Source organism: Aspergillus clavatus, genomic scaffold (genome assembly GCF_000002715.2).
Source record: "Aspergillus clavatus NRRL 1 1099423829798 genomic scaffold, whole genome shotgun sequence".
NCBI lineage: Eukaryota > Fungi > Ascomycota > Eurotiomycetes > Eurotiales > Aspergillaceae > Aspergillus > Aspergillus clavatus.
In genome coordinates this window covers 1648090-1665024 of record NW_001517101.1, presented here as the reverse complement: position 1 = coordinate 1665024, position 16935 = coordinate 1648090, and the positions used below count along the sequence as shown (strand labels likewise).

The following is a 16935-nucleotide window of genomic DNA, read 5'->3' as shown; positions in this document are numbered from 1 at the left end:
ACTAACTAGTGCTGCTAACAGAGGCTGTGGAAATCAGCCCAAATTTAGGGGGCCAAGGCTGTCATACCCCCAGACTGCACTTCGGGGGCAGACATTTAAATTTAATAAAGACGTAAATATGCCGTTTAGACAGAGATCGTGTAGATGCTTCCTTTAGATTGTAGACAATCCGGGACACATTGACTCTTATCATGATTGTGTGGCTTTTCTTTCTCATTACTCTCGCGCTCTGCAGCAGCGCAAACGCTGCGATAAAGAGGACCCTGCCCATGTCAGTGCAGCCGGTCAACTTCCCCAGGTCGAGACGTCTTTCTGCTGCGGTCGCCCCAGCAAAGCTCAAGGCACGAGCACGGTTTTCACAAGAGGTCCTCGCATATCGAGCGAGCTTCGATTTTATGCACGATGACACGACTGCGGAATCAGTCTTCGCCACGACTCTGAGCGTCAAGTCGAAATGGCCGATCCTATCCCTGGAAGAGCTGGACCATCATCTCGAGGACGTGACCTGCTCGGAGTCCCATATCGAAATGTTCTTTGCATCCATTGAGCAGTTTCAGTCTACACAGCAGGAGCTGGAGAGAACTACCGAGCTCATCGTCGTCACCTCCCACAGGGGATGCAATTCGGACGGAGAGAGATCGGCATACAGGTCAGTCCTTGGAAGGTGTGTATCATAGCTATTAGCACAGCCATTGACCATTTTCAGAGTCACCGAGGTCACTGTCGATGTCGAGCGCAGAATTGTCTCCCTTCGGAAATCTGACTGCAGCTGGCAAGATGCATTCGAATCCACCCGAGTCTCCTTCTCACGCCGAAGCCCGTCCGAGATTCAGAAACGCTCTCATGGCTTCGTCAAGAGACAACAGCCGCAGACAGACATGCCAGCAACAACAAAAACCATGGAAAAATCCGGTGCCACTCCGACAGTCAACTTTCCAGTACCACCTGCTGTTACCTCGGGTTATCCCACGACTGCAAACAAAGCTCTCAAGTTCCAATATATTGACAAGCAAATATATCCTCCAGATATCCCTGCTGCAAATATGTTCTTGTAAGTGGGATATGCAATCAACAACGTACCAAATACTGATTTCGCAGACCCGAAGGGATCACCGTGTCATGTAGAAATTGCTCTCTTGGAGGCAGCATTGACATTACCAAAGGTTCCTTCGAGGTGACCGGCTCGGATGGAATCATGGATTCTGTCAATCGCACCATTGCCTTCTTTGAACATGGCAGTATTGATGTGGCTGTCAATGGACTCTTTTCCCAGATTGAACTCGAATTCGATCTCTCAGCAAGTCAGAACCTGATATCATATCCGATCCAGCTTCCTGCAATTCCGCTGGTCCCTTTTGAGGTTAGTCTACTCCCTGGTGAGGGCTTCGGGTCATAGTCATTAATAGCTGGCAGATTCCTGGAGTTCTTGTGTTCGGACCATTGTTCCAAGGAAATTTCGATATCAGTCTGAGCCTAAAGGAGTCCATCGGATTTTCTTATGGCTTTAATCTCTCCGTAGGTCTATACCGCTGGTTTGGAGCATGTTAGCCGCGTACTAACACTGATCAAGGTCCCTGATAATTCGAGGATTGAGCTAAACATGAACGAAATCTCAAACTCTTCAATCACGGGCTTGTAGGTTATGTCACCCATTAGAGGAGGACCCAGGCTAACTTTTTCCTCAGTGACAAATCAACAGTGCATGCTCTTCCATTTCAGGCAAAATCCGCTCTTACCTCTCTAGTGGCCCGTGCCGTCTTCAAGCCCCAGATCCTTCTCGGCATCAACACGGCAGTAGGAAGCGTCCAGGGCGGAATTGGAGCCTTCCTCGAACTTCCAAATCTCTCTCTCAATGTGACACAGCTCAGCCATGTAAATGAGCACTGTGAGGCTGCATCAAGCGGTGATGGAAAGCTTTCCTCCACGTTGGACAATGTATTCGGAAACCTTACCCACATTGTCCCCAACGTAGATATCAACCTAGGCGCATTGGCGAATTTCGAGGTCGAAGTCCCTAGGCTTTTCACCGAAGCTGCCGCCGTGCAGACTGTGCTGGCCTCGACCTCATATCCACTGCCAACCGCGTGTCTCGAGTTTGATTCAGGAAGTGGGAAGTTTGGGAAGCCCTCGCCGTCACCTACACCCACTCCTTCACCAACTGTTTTAGACAAGACGGCAACGACAACGGCGGATTCGAAGAAGAGCTGGGGAACTGTTTTCAACGTCAACGCTTATTTACAGATAGCATGTCTGATTGTTAGTTTGCACATTGCTGCATGGTAATGATTAGTCTAGGACTAGACCGGGTTTCAGATATATATATATATATACATATATATATAGAATTGCACAACATCCTGTTTGTAGGACATTTGGCCATAGATCAAGAATTGATCTACACCAGATATCGGCATCAATCCAAATTTGATATGATGTTGAAATAGACTTAAGCTTCGTCGCCTCCAAACGCCTGAGCAGCCGAGTCATAGTACAGACTCCAGAGTTCAGGGAAGGCACAACTATAAGACAAGGAGTCACCTGATCTTTGCTTACATGAGACATGAATAGGCGGAGCTTTGCTACTCATCCAATCACAGGCCGTAGGAAAACCAAGTGGGGGACGGAATCGGGGTCCGAAAACGGCTTAGCGCATAGACCAGGCGGGGAGCCAAAAAGGGAAAAGCAGAGGAACTGGCCTGAGGCTGTGAAGGGGAAGTGTGACGGGTCAGCGTCAGCTTTTGAATCGGCCCTCGTCTTCAGTACATCTCCTTTCCCCTCTCAAAACTCTTGAATTCTCTTCTTCAGTCTCCCTCTATCCACTCTTTCTCACACGAGCTTAAGGATACTACTGCCTTTGGTGTGGTGTCAAAAGCACAGTACTGGCGTTTCCTGACTCGAACAACCAAGCCCGTAAATAGCCGAGATCTCTATCTCTATCTCGAAGACGGACGGCTTCATCTCCCTCAAAATCACTCATTTCCTCGTCATACAACATCATACAACATCATCTCCTTAGCGCATTGAGAATAATGGCTGCTGAATCCTCTATGTATCAAATGGATTACTCCGTTCGCTCTGATGAGTGGCTTGACTTTGACAACACCTTCGAGTTCCCTACGGGGTATCTGGAGAGCAACCCGCCATCGCTCGAGTCAATCTCTCCCAAGGATCTCGAGCTGGTGTACAGTGATGCTGATGCGCTGAACTGGGACATGGATGCTGCCCAGTTCTCGCAACCAGCTTTCTCTGACTTGCTCACCTTTGAGGAACCCTTGATAGGGGCCACTGACATGCCATTGAACATGATCGATTCCAACACCAACCTCCTCGAACCATCCAACTCAGGGTTCGACGACTCATGGTCCTCATTTGCTCCTCTAGATACGACAGAGTCTTTCTACTCACCTTCCCTATTCCGACAAACCGTCGAGTCCCGTGCAGCTGCCGATCCGCGCTGCTTCTCGAAAAAGGAGAAGCGCCTCGAGGCATCCATCTCGCTGCATCTGCAACGTCTGCAAGACGCTGCTGTGGCCGATATGAGCCAGACTTCCGACTCATGTGATGACTTCTCTCCTTGCTGGCCCGATTCGGTCGCTGGGAGCTCACAGTCTCGTGGCAGTCCATCTACCACATCGACCTCTGATCCACCTTCGAAATCATCCAGTCCCCCGTCCTCGGCACCGAGTTCGGCTGGCGGCGGGATGGAACTGGTTTTGGATCTGAATATGAACGCGACGACCAACCTCCCAAAGAAGCAGAAGCCGCGGTCCCAGGCTCAAAAAGAGAACTACATCAAAGTTCGCAAGCATGGGGCTTGTGAGAAACATCGAAAACAACATAAACGGGTAGGTTTCCACAGCTGCTACTAAAATTTCTACTCGCTAACTTGTGCCTAGTGCAACTGCCTGGAGAAGACGGTCTCTCGTGCTCTCAACGATTCCGCCATTGCAGCGCTAGGCCAACCCACCAAAGCGCGACTGGAAGTCCGGAATACTGGACAGAACTTTTTCATTGCTACCAGGCCAGCAATCACCAGCGCGACCCCGGTTCTACAACCCACAGCCGTGGACAGAACCCGTGCTGTCAAAGCTGTTCCTGGTTCGCTGCAATCAAAGGTTGCCGTTTCGCCAACGGAAACGACCAATGCTCAGCACACAGAGCGCTCTACCTACAGCTCTGGCGGATTTGCCAACACCGCGCACGTGCATCTACAGGTCCGGCAAACGCACAAGGAGGCAAGACCTTCGCGTGCCGCCATCCAAACCCATGCGGTACCCGGCTCGCTGGTAACGCAACCCACGCATACACCGACCGTTACAGTTACGCCCACGACCCGGCAACCTGGCACGCTACGCGCTGTCCAATGTACTGCTGGCGTGCTGCACGAGTCTGGCGTGCTTAGGCCGTTCAGAATCCGCTCGACGACCCAACAAGATGTTGGAAGTCGCTCCGAAACCCAAACTCAAACCAACAAGCACTCGAGAGGCAAAGAAAGTTCGTATATCGACAGCGGCACGAGGTACTCTGGAGCGCAACCGAAGGTTGGCCAGCATCCTGTTCTTCCACAATCCGCGGACATCCCCGTCCGTCGCTCGGTTGCACAGAGTGTTGCTCTCCTCGAATCCGCCAGAACGGCTGTTCTGGACACAGCTCTAGCGTTCTCTGCCTTCTGGCAAAGCTCCACATCGCTTACTTCTTGGGCTGGGACTCTCCTCGGCCGTCTGGTGCTATCCTCCTCCCGTCAGCATAGGCTGTTCAGGAAGGGAATGGGACTGGCCTAGACCGGCTGCCCCTCCCAATTTCGATTTTGCCCTTGATATAATGCTTGCTTGATCTGTGATGTATTTTAGCGATGTGATTTTGCAGTTGATATCCTAGTAGCTCGTATCTATATACAAAAGTTTAATCACCTACATGTTGTCAGTGTCTTAGACCTTTGCTTGGGGGCAGTTTTGTACACTACAAGATGCCACCTTACCAGAACTTCCAACCGACTTTTAGTAATAAATAGCAAGCTCAAACGGCCGTTTATACTCGAATTTAACACTATTTCCTCATTGAATTTGTAGCCTACAAACCACACCCCACGACCTCACCAACCCCCTATGCACCCTCCACCACCTCCACCACCACCTCCCCCACCCCCTTCGACTCCATCCCAACCTTACACACCGGCGCCCCCGACGGCGGATCAACCCGCATCTCCGGCGCCGGCCCCGGCACGCGCTCCACCCTCACCAACACAGGGATCACGGCGCCCGTCGCCAGCGCAAACCGACGATGCCCCGCGACATTCAGCAGACTCGTGATGGCGCCGGAATGCGCGGTCAGCGAGAGAACGGTGCTGGGGTCGCGCGCACAGATGTCCGACAAAAGGGCGCGCAGGCGCACGTCCCGCGCGGAGTCGGACTCGCGCCACGCCGCGTCGTACAACGGGTCGTGCTCCGCGAAGCCCCGCTCGAAGATGTACTGTGGGTATTCGGCGGCGATGGCGGAGCGCGGCGAGCGGCTGTCGCAGGTGTGCAGGCCGAGGGTTTCGCGGAGGAGCTGTGGCGGGCGTTTAACTCATCATCCAACATCGGAAAAGGAAAAAAAAAAGTATGCAGGCTTGAGGGGGGAGCGGGAGCGGGAGCAGGGGGCATGATTTACCTCCTTCACAACAGGCCGGAACGGTTGCGTATGCGGCATCTTGAGGCCTAGGAAGGTGATGCTGGCGGTGGCGAGGCAGCGGTTTAGCGGGCTCACGTAGTAGGCTTGCGGGGGCGGGATGCCGGCGTCGATCTGGGCAGACCATGCGGCGCGGGCGGTCTCGGCCTGTGCGATGCCGACGGCTGTGAGGCGGGCGTCGACCCAGGTGGTGTTGGCGTCGCCGTCTTGGAGAGCCCAGTAGCACTCGGTTGAGTCAGCTTTCAGGTTCTTGGCGTTGTATGGAAAAGATGGGGGCAGGGGAGAGGGAGGAGGGCTTACATCCCACAGTTCCGTGCCATACCGCCGCTCCGCGACGTTGTGATATCCCTCGCCGTGGCGCCCGAGATACAGCAGACGGTAGCTCGTCTCGGGCCCGCTGTTGGCATTCAGCTGCTCGAGATGGTGCGCGAAGCGCTCCCACTGCGACTTGCGGCTGTCCGGATCGAACTCGGCGTCTGAGTCGTAGGACCGCGGTATGAGGCCGAAGTTCGCGGCGACCTGGGTATGGTTAGCCTTCGCCAGCTTATAAGTATACCTCACATGGTGGATTGCCGGAGGAGTTTTGGGCATGGGAAGGAGGGGGTTTGGGGGGTTTGGGGGGGGGGTTTACATAGTCGAAGGTATCTGGGTCCGTGGACGGCTCGTCTTGCAGGAAGTAGCCGGTTACGGTGCTGAATTCCAGATGTGTTTCTGAGGCCACTGATTCAGCAATGGCCATTAGACTGGCGACGAGGAGGGTGATTACTAGGAGGGTTGGTCTGGGCATGTTTCGTTAGCGGAGGGGGGTCTTGGCTAGGTAATTTGCTATCTGCTGGGTGATTGGGAGCATACATGATTACAGGTATTCGGAGGGAACGCTTCAGTTTAAGAATGCGAGGACGGTGTGAGGATCGTGCAGATGGGCGTAGAGGGTGGGATTCCTCTGCAGTCGAGTGAAGGGGTGCCATCATCAGATCTTGTGGATGCTGTGGTTCGGGGGTTAAGACTAATTGGCCGCTGACTATTGATCCTGGTGGGGCATACATATGCTATATAGACATATTAGACATAGTATGCTAGACAGGCATGTCTGAGAATACCTGGAGATCAATGCGCTGCTTTACTTGACGATCATGAGAATGCCCTCAAATGATGGTGGGATGTTTCTGTGCGAAAACGGCCAATCCGGGAAAACGCTGCTCCCACGTGTAGAGAACAGTATGGAGGACGTCATCCGTCGTCTGCGGTTAATGAAGACAACCTGGATCGGATTCTAACAAGGCAGATGCGGGTAGAGAAAATGTATGTTTTAGTATTGTACAGTAGAGCCTGGTCAGTCCGACTCTTGCCTCAATCAAAATGGCTATGATAAATCATATCGTCCACAGGCCGAGTAAGCAATGCCGTTGCCCTTGCATCACGGGATGGATGGGGATAGGGAAAACGCAAGAACGAGACGCTGAAAACATCCGCTCGACAGAGAGAGAGAGAGAGAGCTTTCCGAGATCTAGAAAAGGTTACAGGGAAAACGAAAAAAAAAAAAAAAACGCCAGTAATGACCCATCAAAATCGCCCGGTAATGGCTAAACCAACAAAAAGCATGAGAGCAATCACCAGCTGTAGTACTGGTTCTGCGCGCTAATCTTCCGATCGGGGAGCTGAGTCCAGAGCTGAGCCTTCCGCTTGCGCAGAGCCTCGCTTTCACGATCTTGCCATTCTCTGATCCGGGTGTTCTCCTCCTTCAGCAACACCGTGAGGGAGGTGTAAGGGGGCCGCAGCCGGTTGATCTGACCTCGGGCACGGTGGTCGTAGTCGACGCCATACGGGCCTCGGTTGACCCAGGCCTGGTCAATGTAGATGGATGATGGGTTGAAGATCTTCTTGCGCTCACCGGACTTGAGCGTGACGGTCACCGGCTTGTCTCCCGTGGCCTCGCCCAGACCCATGCCCGATCGCACGATAGCGACGTTCTTCGCGTGCTGCAGGTGCTCCAGGATATCCTTGGCGGCCTTCTTCTTGCTGAAACGCATCTGCAGCATGGCTTCGTCGATGTTCTTGCCGACAATCTGACGGGCCAGCGGACCCAGCTTCTTCACCGAGGTCTTGAACCAGTGCGACTTGGAAAGAGACTCCCGCTCCGTCCGCATGATCTGCTCTGTCTTTGTCAGACGGCCCCGACGACGCAGTTCCCGCACGACCATCTTGCGCTCCCAGCGCATTCTCGCCTTGGGCCGGGGATCCAGCACCGCCGCCATGTTGCCGCGGTTCCGGCTCTCCACCTCGTACACCATCTCTTCCTCCCCTTCGACGACTTCGGCGCCCTTGCGGGCGGCGGGTGTCCGACCAGAGGCAATCAGCTTCGGGGTGGCTTCGTCTTCGGCGAAAATCGAGTCGGCACTCAACGAACCCTCGCGCTTGGGGGGAGCGGTGGCCCGGCGGGTGATCTTGGGCTTTGCGGCGGCGGATCTCCCACCGAAGAAGAAGTCTTTGATGGAGGATAGAGCGGAAGGTTTCGATTGATCCTCAGGCTTATCATTGGGCCCATTGTTGCCGTCCTGTTGGGATCGACGGGGAAGGGAATACGTGAGGGTGCGTCGGGGGACAAAAGCGATGCCTGTCCGAGCTAAGATAGAAAACATCCAGCATCAGAATGACTGTCAAGGGCACGAGGAATCAATGGCGCAAAAAAAATCACATCACTTACCTGTCTGGAGCAGACGCCCATAGGGATATACAGCACCCATTGTGGCCATGGCGAACGATTGCAACTCACGCCCAGGCAGCTCGAGTCTTGGATGAATCGGAGATTGGAAGGGGAAAATTGCATTCAAAGGCGCGAGGCACATGATCTGGACACTTGGCGCCACAGATGGTCTGTTTGGTCCGCCGTACTCGGTTGGTGTGGCTCAGGCGTCAAGCCACCAGCTATACTCCGTAGTCACGAGGCTTGGCCCCGAGCAGCTCTACTCTTAGTAAGCAGTACCTAACTATACTACACAGTAGTTATTATTATTCTCTTGGTCTCTCGGTCACAGACTCAAGAGTCACGGCTGCTATGCCTTGCTCGATAGTCCGCTCGGCTAGGATCATTTCTGGCCTCTTGCATGCAATCTATGCAGCATGACCTCATTCTCTTGACCTTCATCTCAGTGCACCTTGGCGTGTTGTCAGTTCGCGACGGCCATTGTTATGACTTATGACTGCTTGATGGACCCTCCCTCGCTCGATAGAGCTGACAGACAGACAGTCATGATTCTAAACCACCGACCTACTACGTAGTATCTATCTATCTATCTATCTATCTATCTACTATGATACTATCTCGATAGTAGCAGTCTACAACTCTACCGCAATCGTAAAGAATCACGCAGAGCTGTCATGGACTGGCTTCTCCTCTAGTGGAAAGTGGCTTGCTTGCCAGATCCGCCACGTGATGCAGGAGCACTTTTCGAAGTTCCTGAGACTTCCTTTGGGCTTCACCATATATCATGGCGTCTGGAGGGTCGATGCGTTTCAGCTCCCGTGTCTCTTACCTGGGGAGAGTACTCTGTAGATGTTACACAATCAGTCGATCGAAAGGAGTCGAGAATCGCGATGTCATCGGTTATTAATATCTTGAACGATGTATGTAGCCTCGTTAACCTCGTAGAATAGACATAGACCATCGTAAGTAGACCATTTCCATTCCCATTTCCATTCCCAGGCCGAGACCGAACTCTTTTTTACCATCTTATTATATCCCTCTCTCTCTCTCTCTCTCTCTGGTTTCTGTCGTGCTTGACTCCAGCAGGTAGACGACCGTCCATCTCCACCGCGTCGATCCACTGTCTCGTCTCCCTTCATCTTTTTTTTTTTCCCCTTTCTAGTTAAACTAACTACCTCTCTCTGCTTTCTTCTCTTCCTCTTCCTTCTTTGTCTCATCTTCTTCCCCTTCTTCCCTTAGTATCATTATCATTATTATTCACTATTGATTATTGTTCCCTCAGGGAATAATAAATAATACTACTTCCTTCCTATCCTTGTGTAGGTCCAACTCTTCCCACCCTCCCCATGTTTTGTATTTCCCCGTCATGAGTGACCGCCGCTTACCCGCTTTTTAGCTCTGGATCTGGATAGCTTGCCTGTTGCTCTCTTTCCCCCTCCTCTCTCTTCCTTCGGCTTTCTCTCCCATTTTTCGTCCCCCGAAATCCCTGCCTTTTCGTGTCCCGGGACAGCCATCACCACCAGTCCTTTCACCAGACGAATCCGACAACCGAAGACGGGGAATCACGGGACGATAATAATCAAAAGGAATTCCTGCTCCTGGAGAAACATTCAAAACGAAAAATACAAAAGAGTGTGATCTTGGGTTCTTCTCTTGTTTGCGCAATTCTTCCATCGTGGTTTGGTCCCGTCCGCTCCACCTGGGAAGAACCGCCAACAGTGCAAGTGAGGCTCGGGCCAAAGCAGGAATGGACTCGTTGATGAGGCGACCATCCGTTGTCCTCTAATTTCCATAATACCTTTTTTTTTCTGGTCTTTGGATTTCTCTTTCTTTTCTTCCTCTTCTCTCGTTTCTCTCCCTTTCTTCTCCCCGACGTCGCGGCATCCCAGCGCGTTCCGCTGGCGATTGCACCTTAACCTCCGTCGCCTTTCCTTTTTCTCATCCCCCTCCCCCAAAATAAAGAACCTGAACGTGGAGAGTCGTCATGGATATCAACTCGCTTCTTTCGCCAGACTCGAATCCCCAGTCGGGGCGTTCAACGCCGGGGAGTGGACCCACGTCTGCCAACAACACTCCCGCCCCGACTTCGCGTCCGTCGAATAAGCCACTACGCAAGGGTCGCACAACTGCCACACGGCCAGCCATGACTTCATCCCCGCTGGCGCATCATGTCTATGCCCCCTCACAACTCTCCGATCCGTCCCCGCCGGCGACAAACAGTCCCAATGTAGGTCCGACCATGGGAGGCGGCAATGGGACTCCTCCAGCCGTCGATCTGCCTCCGTCCCGGCAGCCATCCACTCCTGGTATGGATACGCTCGCCGACCTGGCCTCGATGCAACATCACCAGCCTCAGCGTACCAACACCTCCATCCTACGAAACACCGAAACCTACGAGAGCCAACTGTCGCCTTCCACCATGTACCCTCATGTCAATCCCATCTCCCATAACACACCCACCCCGCGAACATCCTTTGACCTGGCCATGTCGGAAGGCCCCCGGGAAGGTTCCGCTCGCCGAAATTATACAGATACATCGCTGCAACCCGACGCCCAACGAATGGCGACCGAGCTGTTCGCCCAGATCCAGGACAATCCGCACACCTACGAGGCGCATGTGAATTTCATCCGCCTCCTCCACCAGGGGTTCGTCAATCATGTCTACCCGCCCAATAACCCTGATATTCACGGGGATCCCCGCAAGTACGATCTTCTCAAGGACATGCGAACCGCACGGGAGGAGATGGACAAATTGTTCGCCATGGGTGAAGACCTCTGGGCGGAATGGATCCAGGACGAAAGCATGCTGGCGCAGTCGGTGGAAGAACGCATTGCGGTCATGGAACTCTGCCAGCGGTCCATTGAGGAAGAGTATGGCAGCACGAAGCTGTGGACCATCTACGGTGAATGGTTGCTCTACCTCTACAACTCTGCGCATGGGGAGTCGGGACAAAGCCAGTGGACCGAGGAGGACAAGCTGATCGGTCGCGAGGTCTTTACCTGGCAATCCGTGCTGGATGTTTGGCAGCGCGGCGCCGAAGCCACCCGGTGGAGAATCCATGACAGCCATTTGGTCTGGGACCGGTTTTTGGATCTCCAGGTTCAAGACCTCTCCCGCCACCCATCCCAGGACAGAGTGGGTCAGGTGAAGGGCTACTTTGACGTCCGCTTGCAAACCCCGCATGCCACCTGGGATCAGACTTTCCAAGCCTTTTCAAGCTTCGTGTCCACATACTACAACGCCAATTACGAGGACATCATGGCGGACACGGCCAGCCGACTCGCGACACCCGTCAAGGAAAAATATAACGCGCGAGAGCCGCTTGAGATCAAGCTGCGCAATGCTGTGGACTCTGGAGACCTCGGCTTGGAGTGGACCGTGTACTCGGAATATATTGAATGGGAGCTCAGTCGTCAACGTCGCAAGCGCCACTCCAACTTTGAACTCCTCAACGCCATCTACCAGCGCGCAGTCCTTCGATTCCCGACCGATGCCAGTCTATGGGAGGACTACGTCATGTACCTGATCGACCAAAGAAATTTCCACGGCAATTCGAACGCGGCCACGATCTCGATGCTGGACCGAGCCACCCGCCATTGTCCCTGTCACGGGGGCCTCTGGTCCCAGTATCTGCTCAGCTCCGAGCGCGAGGGACAGTCCTTCCAGCGGATCGCGGACATCAAACACAAGGCCACGAGCACTGGTCTGCTCGACGCCGGGGGGATGGAGGAGGTGCTCAAAGTCCATACCGCCTGGTGTAGCTACCTCCGCCGGCGCGCGTTTCTCACGGACTCGACCGATGAGGACCTGGATGTGGCTGAGGTTGGTATTCGGTCTGCGATCGAAAGCGTCCAGGAGCTTGGAGAGAAGAAATACGGCCGTTCGTACCAGGGCGATCCTTTGTTCCGTCTCGAACGCATCTATATCCGTTACCTGAGCGAAAGCGGCAGCTGGGACAGCGCACGTGAAACCTTTAAAGGTCTCGTCCGCCGTCGTGGCAACAGCTATGAATTTTGGCTCACCTATTATCACTGGGAGCTGATTTCTTGGAGCAAATTCGTGCAGGGCGAAGCGACCGTCGATGCCGCGCGGCGGACGCCCAATCCCAGCTTTGCGACTGCCGTGCTGAAACAGGCGATCAAGCGAACCGATCTGGACTGGCCGGAGAGGATCATGCAGGTGTATATTGCGCACTGCGAGGACTATGAGGACTCGGATGAACTCCAGCTGGCTGTGCTGGAAACCCGGAAGGCCACGAAGGCCATCAATGCACGGCGTGAACGGGAAGCCAGGGAAGCGGCTGCCGCGCAAGAGCAACAGCAACAATACGAACAACAACAGGCAGCCGCCGAACTAGCAACCCAACCTGAGAAGCGCAAACGCGAAGAAGAAACTGGAATGAATGGTTTCCCCAGCAGTAAGAAGCCTCGTGCGGAGGAGCCTGCATTTACCGCCCCCCAGGCCGAATCGGTTGCATTGCGGCGTGATCGCGAACACTCCACAGTCGTTGTCAAAAATCTGCCCCGTGGGATCACGGAGCACCGCGTGCGACAATTTTTCCGTCATGTAGGTTTCTCTCGCTCTAATCCCATATTACCAGTCTATCTGACTGTTGATTTAGTGCGGCACCGTCAATAGCGTCAAGATGCTACCTGGTGATGATAAGAACTCAGAAACAGCCATCATCGAATTTGAGACGAGAGATGAGGCTCTTGTGGCCCAGACTCGAGACCAAAAGCTGATTGATGACAATGCTATTGAAGTCCACTTTGGCTCCGGATCTACACTGTTCGTCACAAACTTCCCTTCGACTGCCGATGAAAGTTATATCCGAAATCTGTTCCACGAGGTGAGTGAGCGTGGCTATGCCTCTTTTCCCTTGTCTCATACTTACACTTGCACGTCATAGTATGGAGAGATTATCGATGTTCGATTCCCGTCTCTCAAATACAACACACACCGCCGGTTCTGCTACGTGCAGTTCAAGTCGGCCGAAGACGCGCATAACGCGGTCCAGTTGGATGGCTCCAAGGTGGGAAGTGATCTGAACCTGGTCGTGAAGATCTCGGATCCCAGTCGCAAACAGGACCGTCATGGCCCCATCTACGAAGGAAGGGAGATCCATGTTTCCAACATCGATTGGAAGGCAAGTGAGGACGACCTCAAGGATCTTTTCTCGAAATACGGCAGAGTTGAAACCGTTCGAATTCCCAGAAAGGTCGATGGGGGTAGCAAGGGTTTTGGCTACATTGTCTTTTCTACCAAGGTATGTTCCTCTTGAGCTTTTACTTTTCTTGGAAGCCCTGTTACTAATGTGCCTGTTCCCACAGGAAGAGGCAAATGCCGCCCTTGCAATGCATGAACAGGAGTTTCGCTCGCGTCCACTCCAGGTCCGACTGTCAACACCGCAGGGCGCCAAACGCAGTGCAACGACCATCGTCAACCGTGTAGGCAAATCCCAATCACCTGCCCCCGAGACCAATGGTACCAAATCTCAGTCCGCCGAACCGGATGGGGCGGCGAAGGAACGGTCGGCGCGGACGCTGGGCCTTATGAACATCCCTGACACGGTCAATGATGCGCGGGTTCGGGCGCTGGTCGAGCCATACGGGGAGCTGATCAAGGTTGTGCTGCGGCCCGATCATCAAGGCGCGATCGTGGAGTTTGCGGACGTCAACCACGCAGGCAAGGCCTCGCTCGAGCTCGAGGGACACGAAATCGCTCCTGGCCGTCGACTTCACGTGGGCACCGTCTCGGAAATGCTGAGACAATCAGCCGAAAAGAAACCTGGCGTCGGTCCAGTGCCTAAGAAGAAGGAAAAACCCGGTGCAGGGCTTCTTCAGCCGAGTGGGCCGGTGAAGCGTCCTGTGCAGCCTGGCGCGCGAGGTGGGAGACGAGGTGGACTTGGGATGAAGCGGATCAATATTCCTTCCACCCCATCACAGGGAGGAAGCACCAAACCCGATGGCGCCAAGGGCGCGACGACGATAACGACCATGACTGAGACGACCGATACCGCTCACCCTGTTGAAGGTGAGACGACGAAGAAGAGCAATGATGACTTCCGTGCTATGATCCAGCGGAGTCGAGGCTAGTGAAAACTTTTTCTGAGGACATACCGGGGCTGCAATAAACAGGGGGTTGGCGTTTCTTCTTTCCCCCCGATTTTCGTCCCCGACCCGAGGTCCTTTGGAGATGATGAAGTTTCTCTCTCTCTCTCTCTCTCTCTTCTGCGTGTTGACGCGGCCGAACCGCGCCATCTCCCTTCCTGTGGTTCGACCATGTTGCATGTGGTATCCCTGTGGATTACCCAACGACCATTTTTATTTGTTCTCCAAACAGACCATCGACATGTAGATTACATTCCCCCCTTTTGCCTCCATGTTTCTTGTATCTTTGCTCATCTTTCCGCTTGTTCACTCTCCCCGTGAAATGTTGCTCTAATGATTCTTCTTGTATTTGATCAACCTTTTCGACGGGAAGGGGGGATCCCGCCGACATAGACCAGGTGGAGCGAGAAGAGCTAACCAATTAATACTGACGGTTGCCATGACATTGGCTGTATGGCATTTGGGGAAAGATCCCGATCCATTGATAGACCTTGTTTTTCCTTGTAGGTTATGCGTATGGACTGTAGGTAGTCACTCGGTATGGTATCACGACCGTCTAATCATTCTATCATCTCTCCCTGCCTTCCCGACTCCAAGTTCACCACACTATCCACAGTACACATCCCTCAACATATACCCCAGAGTCTACGTCTACGTCTATGGAGTAGTCCAAGTCTGGAACCCCGCAGAATAACGCTTTGACCAGCCTCCAGTCGATCCCCGGTTTCAGAACTCCTCGGCGATCTTTGTTTTTTTTTTTTTTTTTTTTCTGGCAGACCGCTCTCCTTTGACCATTTGTAGGGAGCAGTTAATGTGGGATTGGAAGCTGTGATTGGTAGGATAATAGCTTGAGAGATGAGGAGGCTCTTTGGATATCCGTGTGGGTGGTTCTGCACACAGTCTTGGGGAGTTGTGGTTAAGGTAAGAGATGAGGAACGTACACAGTAATGCCACCTACTCTGTATATATATATATCTGACTAGCTAGCTCTCTGACTAGCTCCCGACCTACCAATGCTGACTTTTGGTTCTGTACGACAGGTTAGGACGTGCATTCTGCGTCTTTAACAGACCGAATCAGCGATCGTTGCTTGATTTTAAGCTCTGTGTGATCCAGTTTTGGTTTCTGTCCCGCACTGGCATCACCTCATTCTCCGCTCATCTTCTCTTCTCTCATCTCTCCTGTCCATCAGATGTCCATCGTATCTATTCCCATATCCCCTTCTATCTATATCCCCCCAAGATCGATCCCACTCACTGCGGGTTCAGTGAGCGCCGGAATAACAACAAGTGTCGTCATTTGCCAACCGCCCCAGCCGCAACGTCAACGTCAACGTAGCACCAACATCAACACCACGACTCGACGCAAAGATGGACTTTCATCTCGTTCCTCGAGGCACCGACCGAAACTACACAGGTTTCCTAACCAAAACCATTGTTTACAGCGGCACCCTCGTCCTCTTTCTCGCCGGTAAGTATCTTTCTACTTCTCGCTGCCGCCTGCTGAGGTCCGTGCTAACTGACCCCCTTCATCTCCAGCCTTCGGCTTGACAATATCCTCCATCGTGGTTCCGAAATGGGTCAGCTATCATAGTGACAAGGTGGGTTCCTTTTCCTTGAGCACCAGCATCCGAATCGGCTTCCCAAGAATACACATCCCTGACTTTTGTGTAGTTCCACTACTCCTACGGCTTGCACCGTCGCTGCTCCTCCCTCACCAACGTCTGCGAGAGTTTCCCCCAGCGCGAAGACTGCCATGGCGAAGACCGCTATTTCTGCTCCATGTGGCGCACCGTCGGCTTCCTCATGTCCTTTGCCGTCGTGCTGCAGGGGATGAGCGTCGTCGCGTACCTGATTGTGCTGTCTGGCGGGAAGCGGCTGCGCGAGTCTGGGTGGAAGGTGCTCAGCGTGTTTATCATATTGTCGGCGATTGTGCAGGCGGCGAGTATGTCGATTGTGGTAGGTTGCCCCTCCCCCGGTGTTTCTCTGAGGAATGGGGTGGTAACGAACTATCAACAGGCGTATCTGTTTGATAACGAGGATCGCTTCTTTGTCGGCTGGCGGCTAGACGAGTCCTGGATCTTTTGCATTGTGAGCTGGTGTCTGAGTATTTTCTGTGTGGTGGTGATGATGCTCGCGGCGAACCATTTGCCCTCCGAGGGAGGGTACGAGTTGATCCCGGACCATTCTTGAGGGAGACAAGTTGGGGAAATGGTTTGGCGTTGTTCTGCCTTTTTTTTTTTTTTTTTTTTTTTTTTTCAAATCTGGCAAGTTTGACTGTTTTTTTTGCCATCTGCGTCGGCTAACTGGTTTCTGCGGGAGTTTTTATCGCCAAGTATATTTATATAAAGGTCTGACGGTCCTCTACGATTAATGCTAATGAAACACAATCATCATTTATTCAGTGACCTCTATCAACTAGCCATCAAGAAGCTCAACACAAGCAAGCACCAA

General features: G+C 53.1%; 6 protein-coding genes across 6 annotated transcripts, besides 10 other annotated features; 4 read left to right on the top strand and 2 right to left on the bottom strand.

Annotated features, from left to right (window-relative positions):
• Positions 1-191: 191 nt before the first annotated feature.
• Positions 192-2283, top strand: ACLA_093200 (putative GPI anchored protein; the record flags this gene model as incomplete). Its single annotated transcript, XM_001273046.1, has 6 exons — positions 192-649; positions 707-1051; positions 1099-1360; positions 1414-1515; positions 1571-1635; positions 1686-2283. 6 exons carry the CDS (start codon positions 192-194, stop codon positions 2281-2283), a joined length of 1830 nt encoding a protein of 609 aa, XP_001273047.1.
• Positions 2284-2313: 30 nt separating this feature from the next.
• Positions 2314-2342: a microsatellite.
• A 687-nt stretch (positions 2343-3029) lies between these two features.
• ACLA_093190 (uncharacterized protein) lies at positions 3030-4781 on the top strand (the record flags this gene model as incomplete). The annotated part of the gene is made up of 2 exons (XM_001273045.1): positions 3030-3845; positions 3897-4781. 2 exons carry the CDS (start codon positions 3030-3032, stop codon positions 4779-4781), a joined length of 1701 nt encoding a protein of 566 aa, XP_001273046.1.
• Positions 4782-5103: 322 nt separating this feature from the next.
• Positions 5104-6454, bottom strand: ACLA_093180 (histidine phosphatase family protein; the record flags this gene model as incomplete). The annotated part of the gene is made up of 4 exons (XM_001273044.1): positions 5104-5547; positions 5650-5892; positions 5968-6186; positions 6299-6454. The coding sequence occupies 4 exons, from the start codon at positions 6452-6454 to the stop codon at positions 5104-5106; spliced, it is 1062 nt and encodes a 353-aa protein (XP_001273045.1).
• Positions 6455-7277: 823 nt separating this feature from the next.
• ACLA_093170 (mitochondrial 54S ribosomal protein uL22m) lies at positions 7278-8420 on the bottom strand (the record flags this gene model as incomplete). Its single annotated transcript, XM_001273043.1, has 2 exons — positions 7278-8290; positions 8372-8420. 2 exons carry the CDS (start codon positions 8418-8420, stop codon positions 7278-7280), a joined length of 1062 nt encoding a protein of 353 aa, XP_001273044.1.
• A 526-nt stretch (positions 8421-8946) lies between these two features.
• Positions 8947-8976: a microsatellite.
• Positions 8948-8980: a microsatellite.
• Positions 8981-9343: 363 nt separating this feature from the next.
• Positions 9344-9369: a microsatellite.
• Positions 9370-9405: 36 nt separating this feature from the next.
• Positions 9406-9430: a microsatellite.
• A 925-nt stretch (positions 9431-10355) lies between these two features.
• Positions 10356-14467, top strand: ACLA_093160 (U6 snRNP complex subunit PRP24; the record flags this gene model as incomplete). The annotated part of the gene is made up of 4 exons (XM_001273042.1): positions 10356-12938; positions 12994-13221; positions 13282-13638; positions 13703-14467. The coding sequence occupies 4 exons, from the start codon at positions 10356-10358 to the stop codon at positions 14465-14467; spliced, it is 3933 nt and encodes a 1310-aa protein (XP_001273043.1).
• A 111-nt stretch (positions 14468-14578) lies between these two features.
• Positions 14579-14601: a microsatellite.
• A 626-nt stretch (positions 14602-15227) lies between these two features.
• Positions 15228-15251: a microsatellite.
• Positions 15252-15852: 601 nt separating this feature from the next.
• ACLA_093150 (uncharacterized protein) lies at positions 15853-16674 on the top strand (the record flags this gene model as incomplete). The annotated part of the gene is made up of 3 exons (XM_001273041.1): positions 15853-15952; positions 16021-16082; positions 16156-16674. The coding sequence occupies 3 exons, from the start codon at positions 15853-15855 to the stop codon at positions 16672-16674; spliced, it is 681 nt and encodes a 226-aa protein (XP_001273042.1).
• A 39-nt stretch (positions 16675-16713) lies between these two features.
• Positions 16714-16740: a microsatellite.
• Positions 16715-16740: a microsatellite.
• Positions 16741-16932: 192 nt separating this feature from the next.
• Positions 16933-16935: part of a microsatellite that runs on past the window's edge.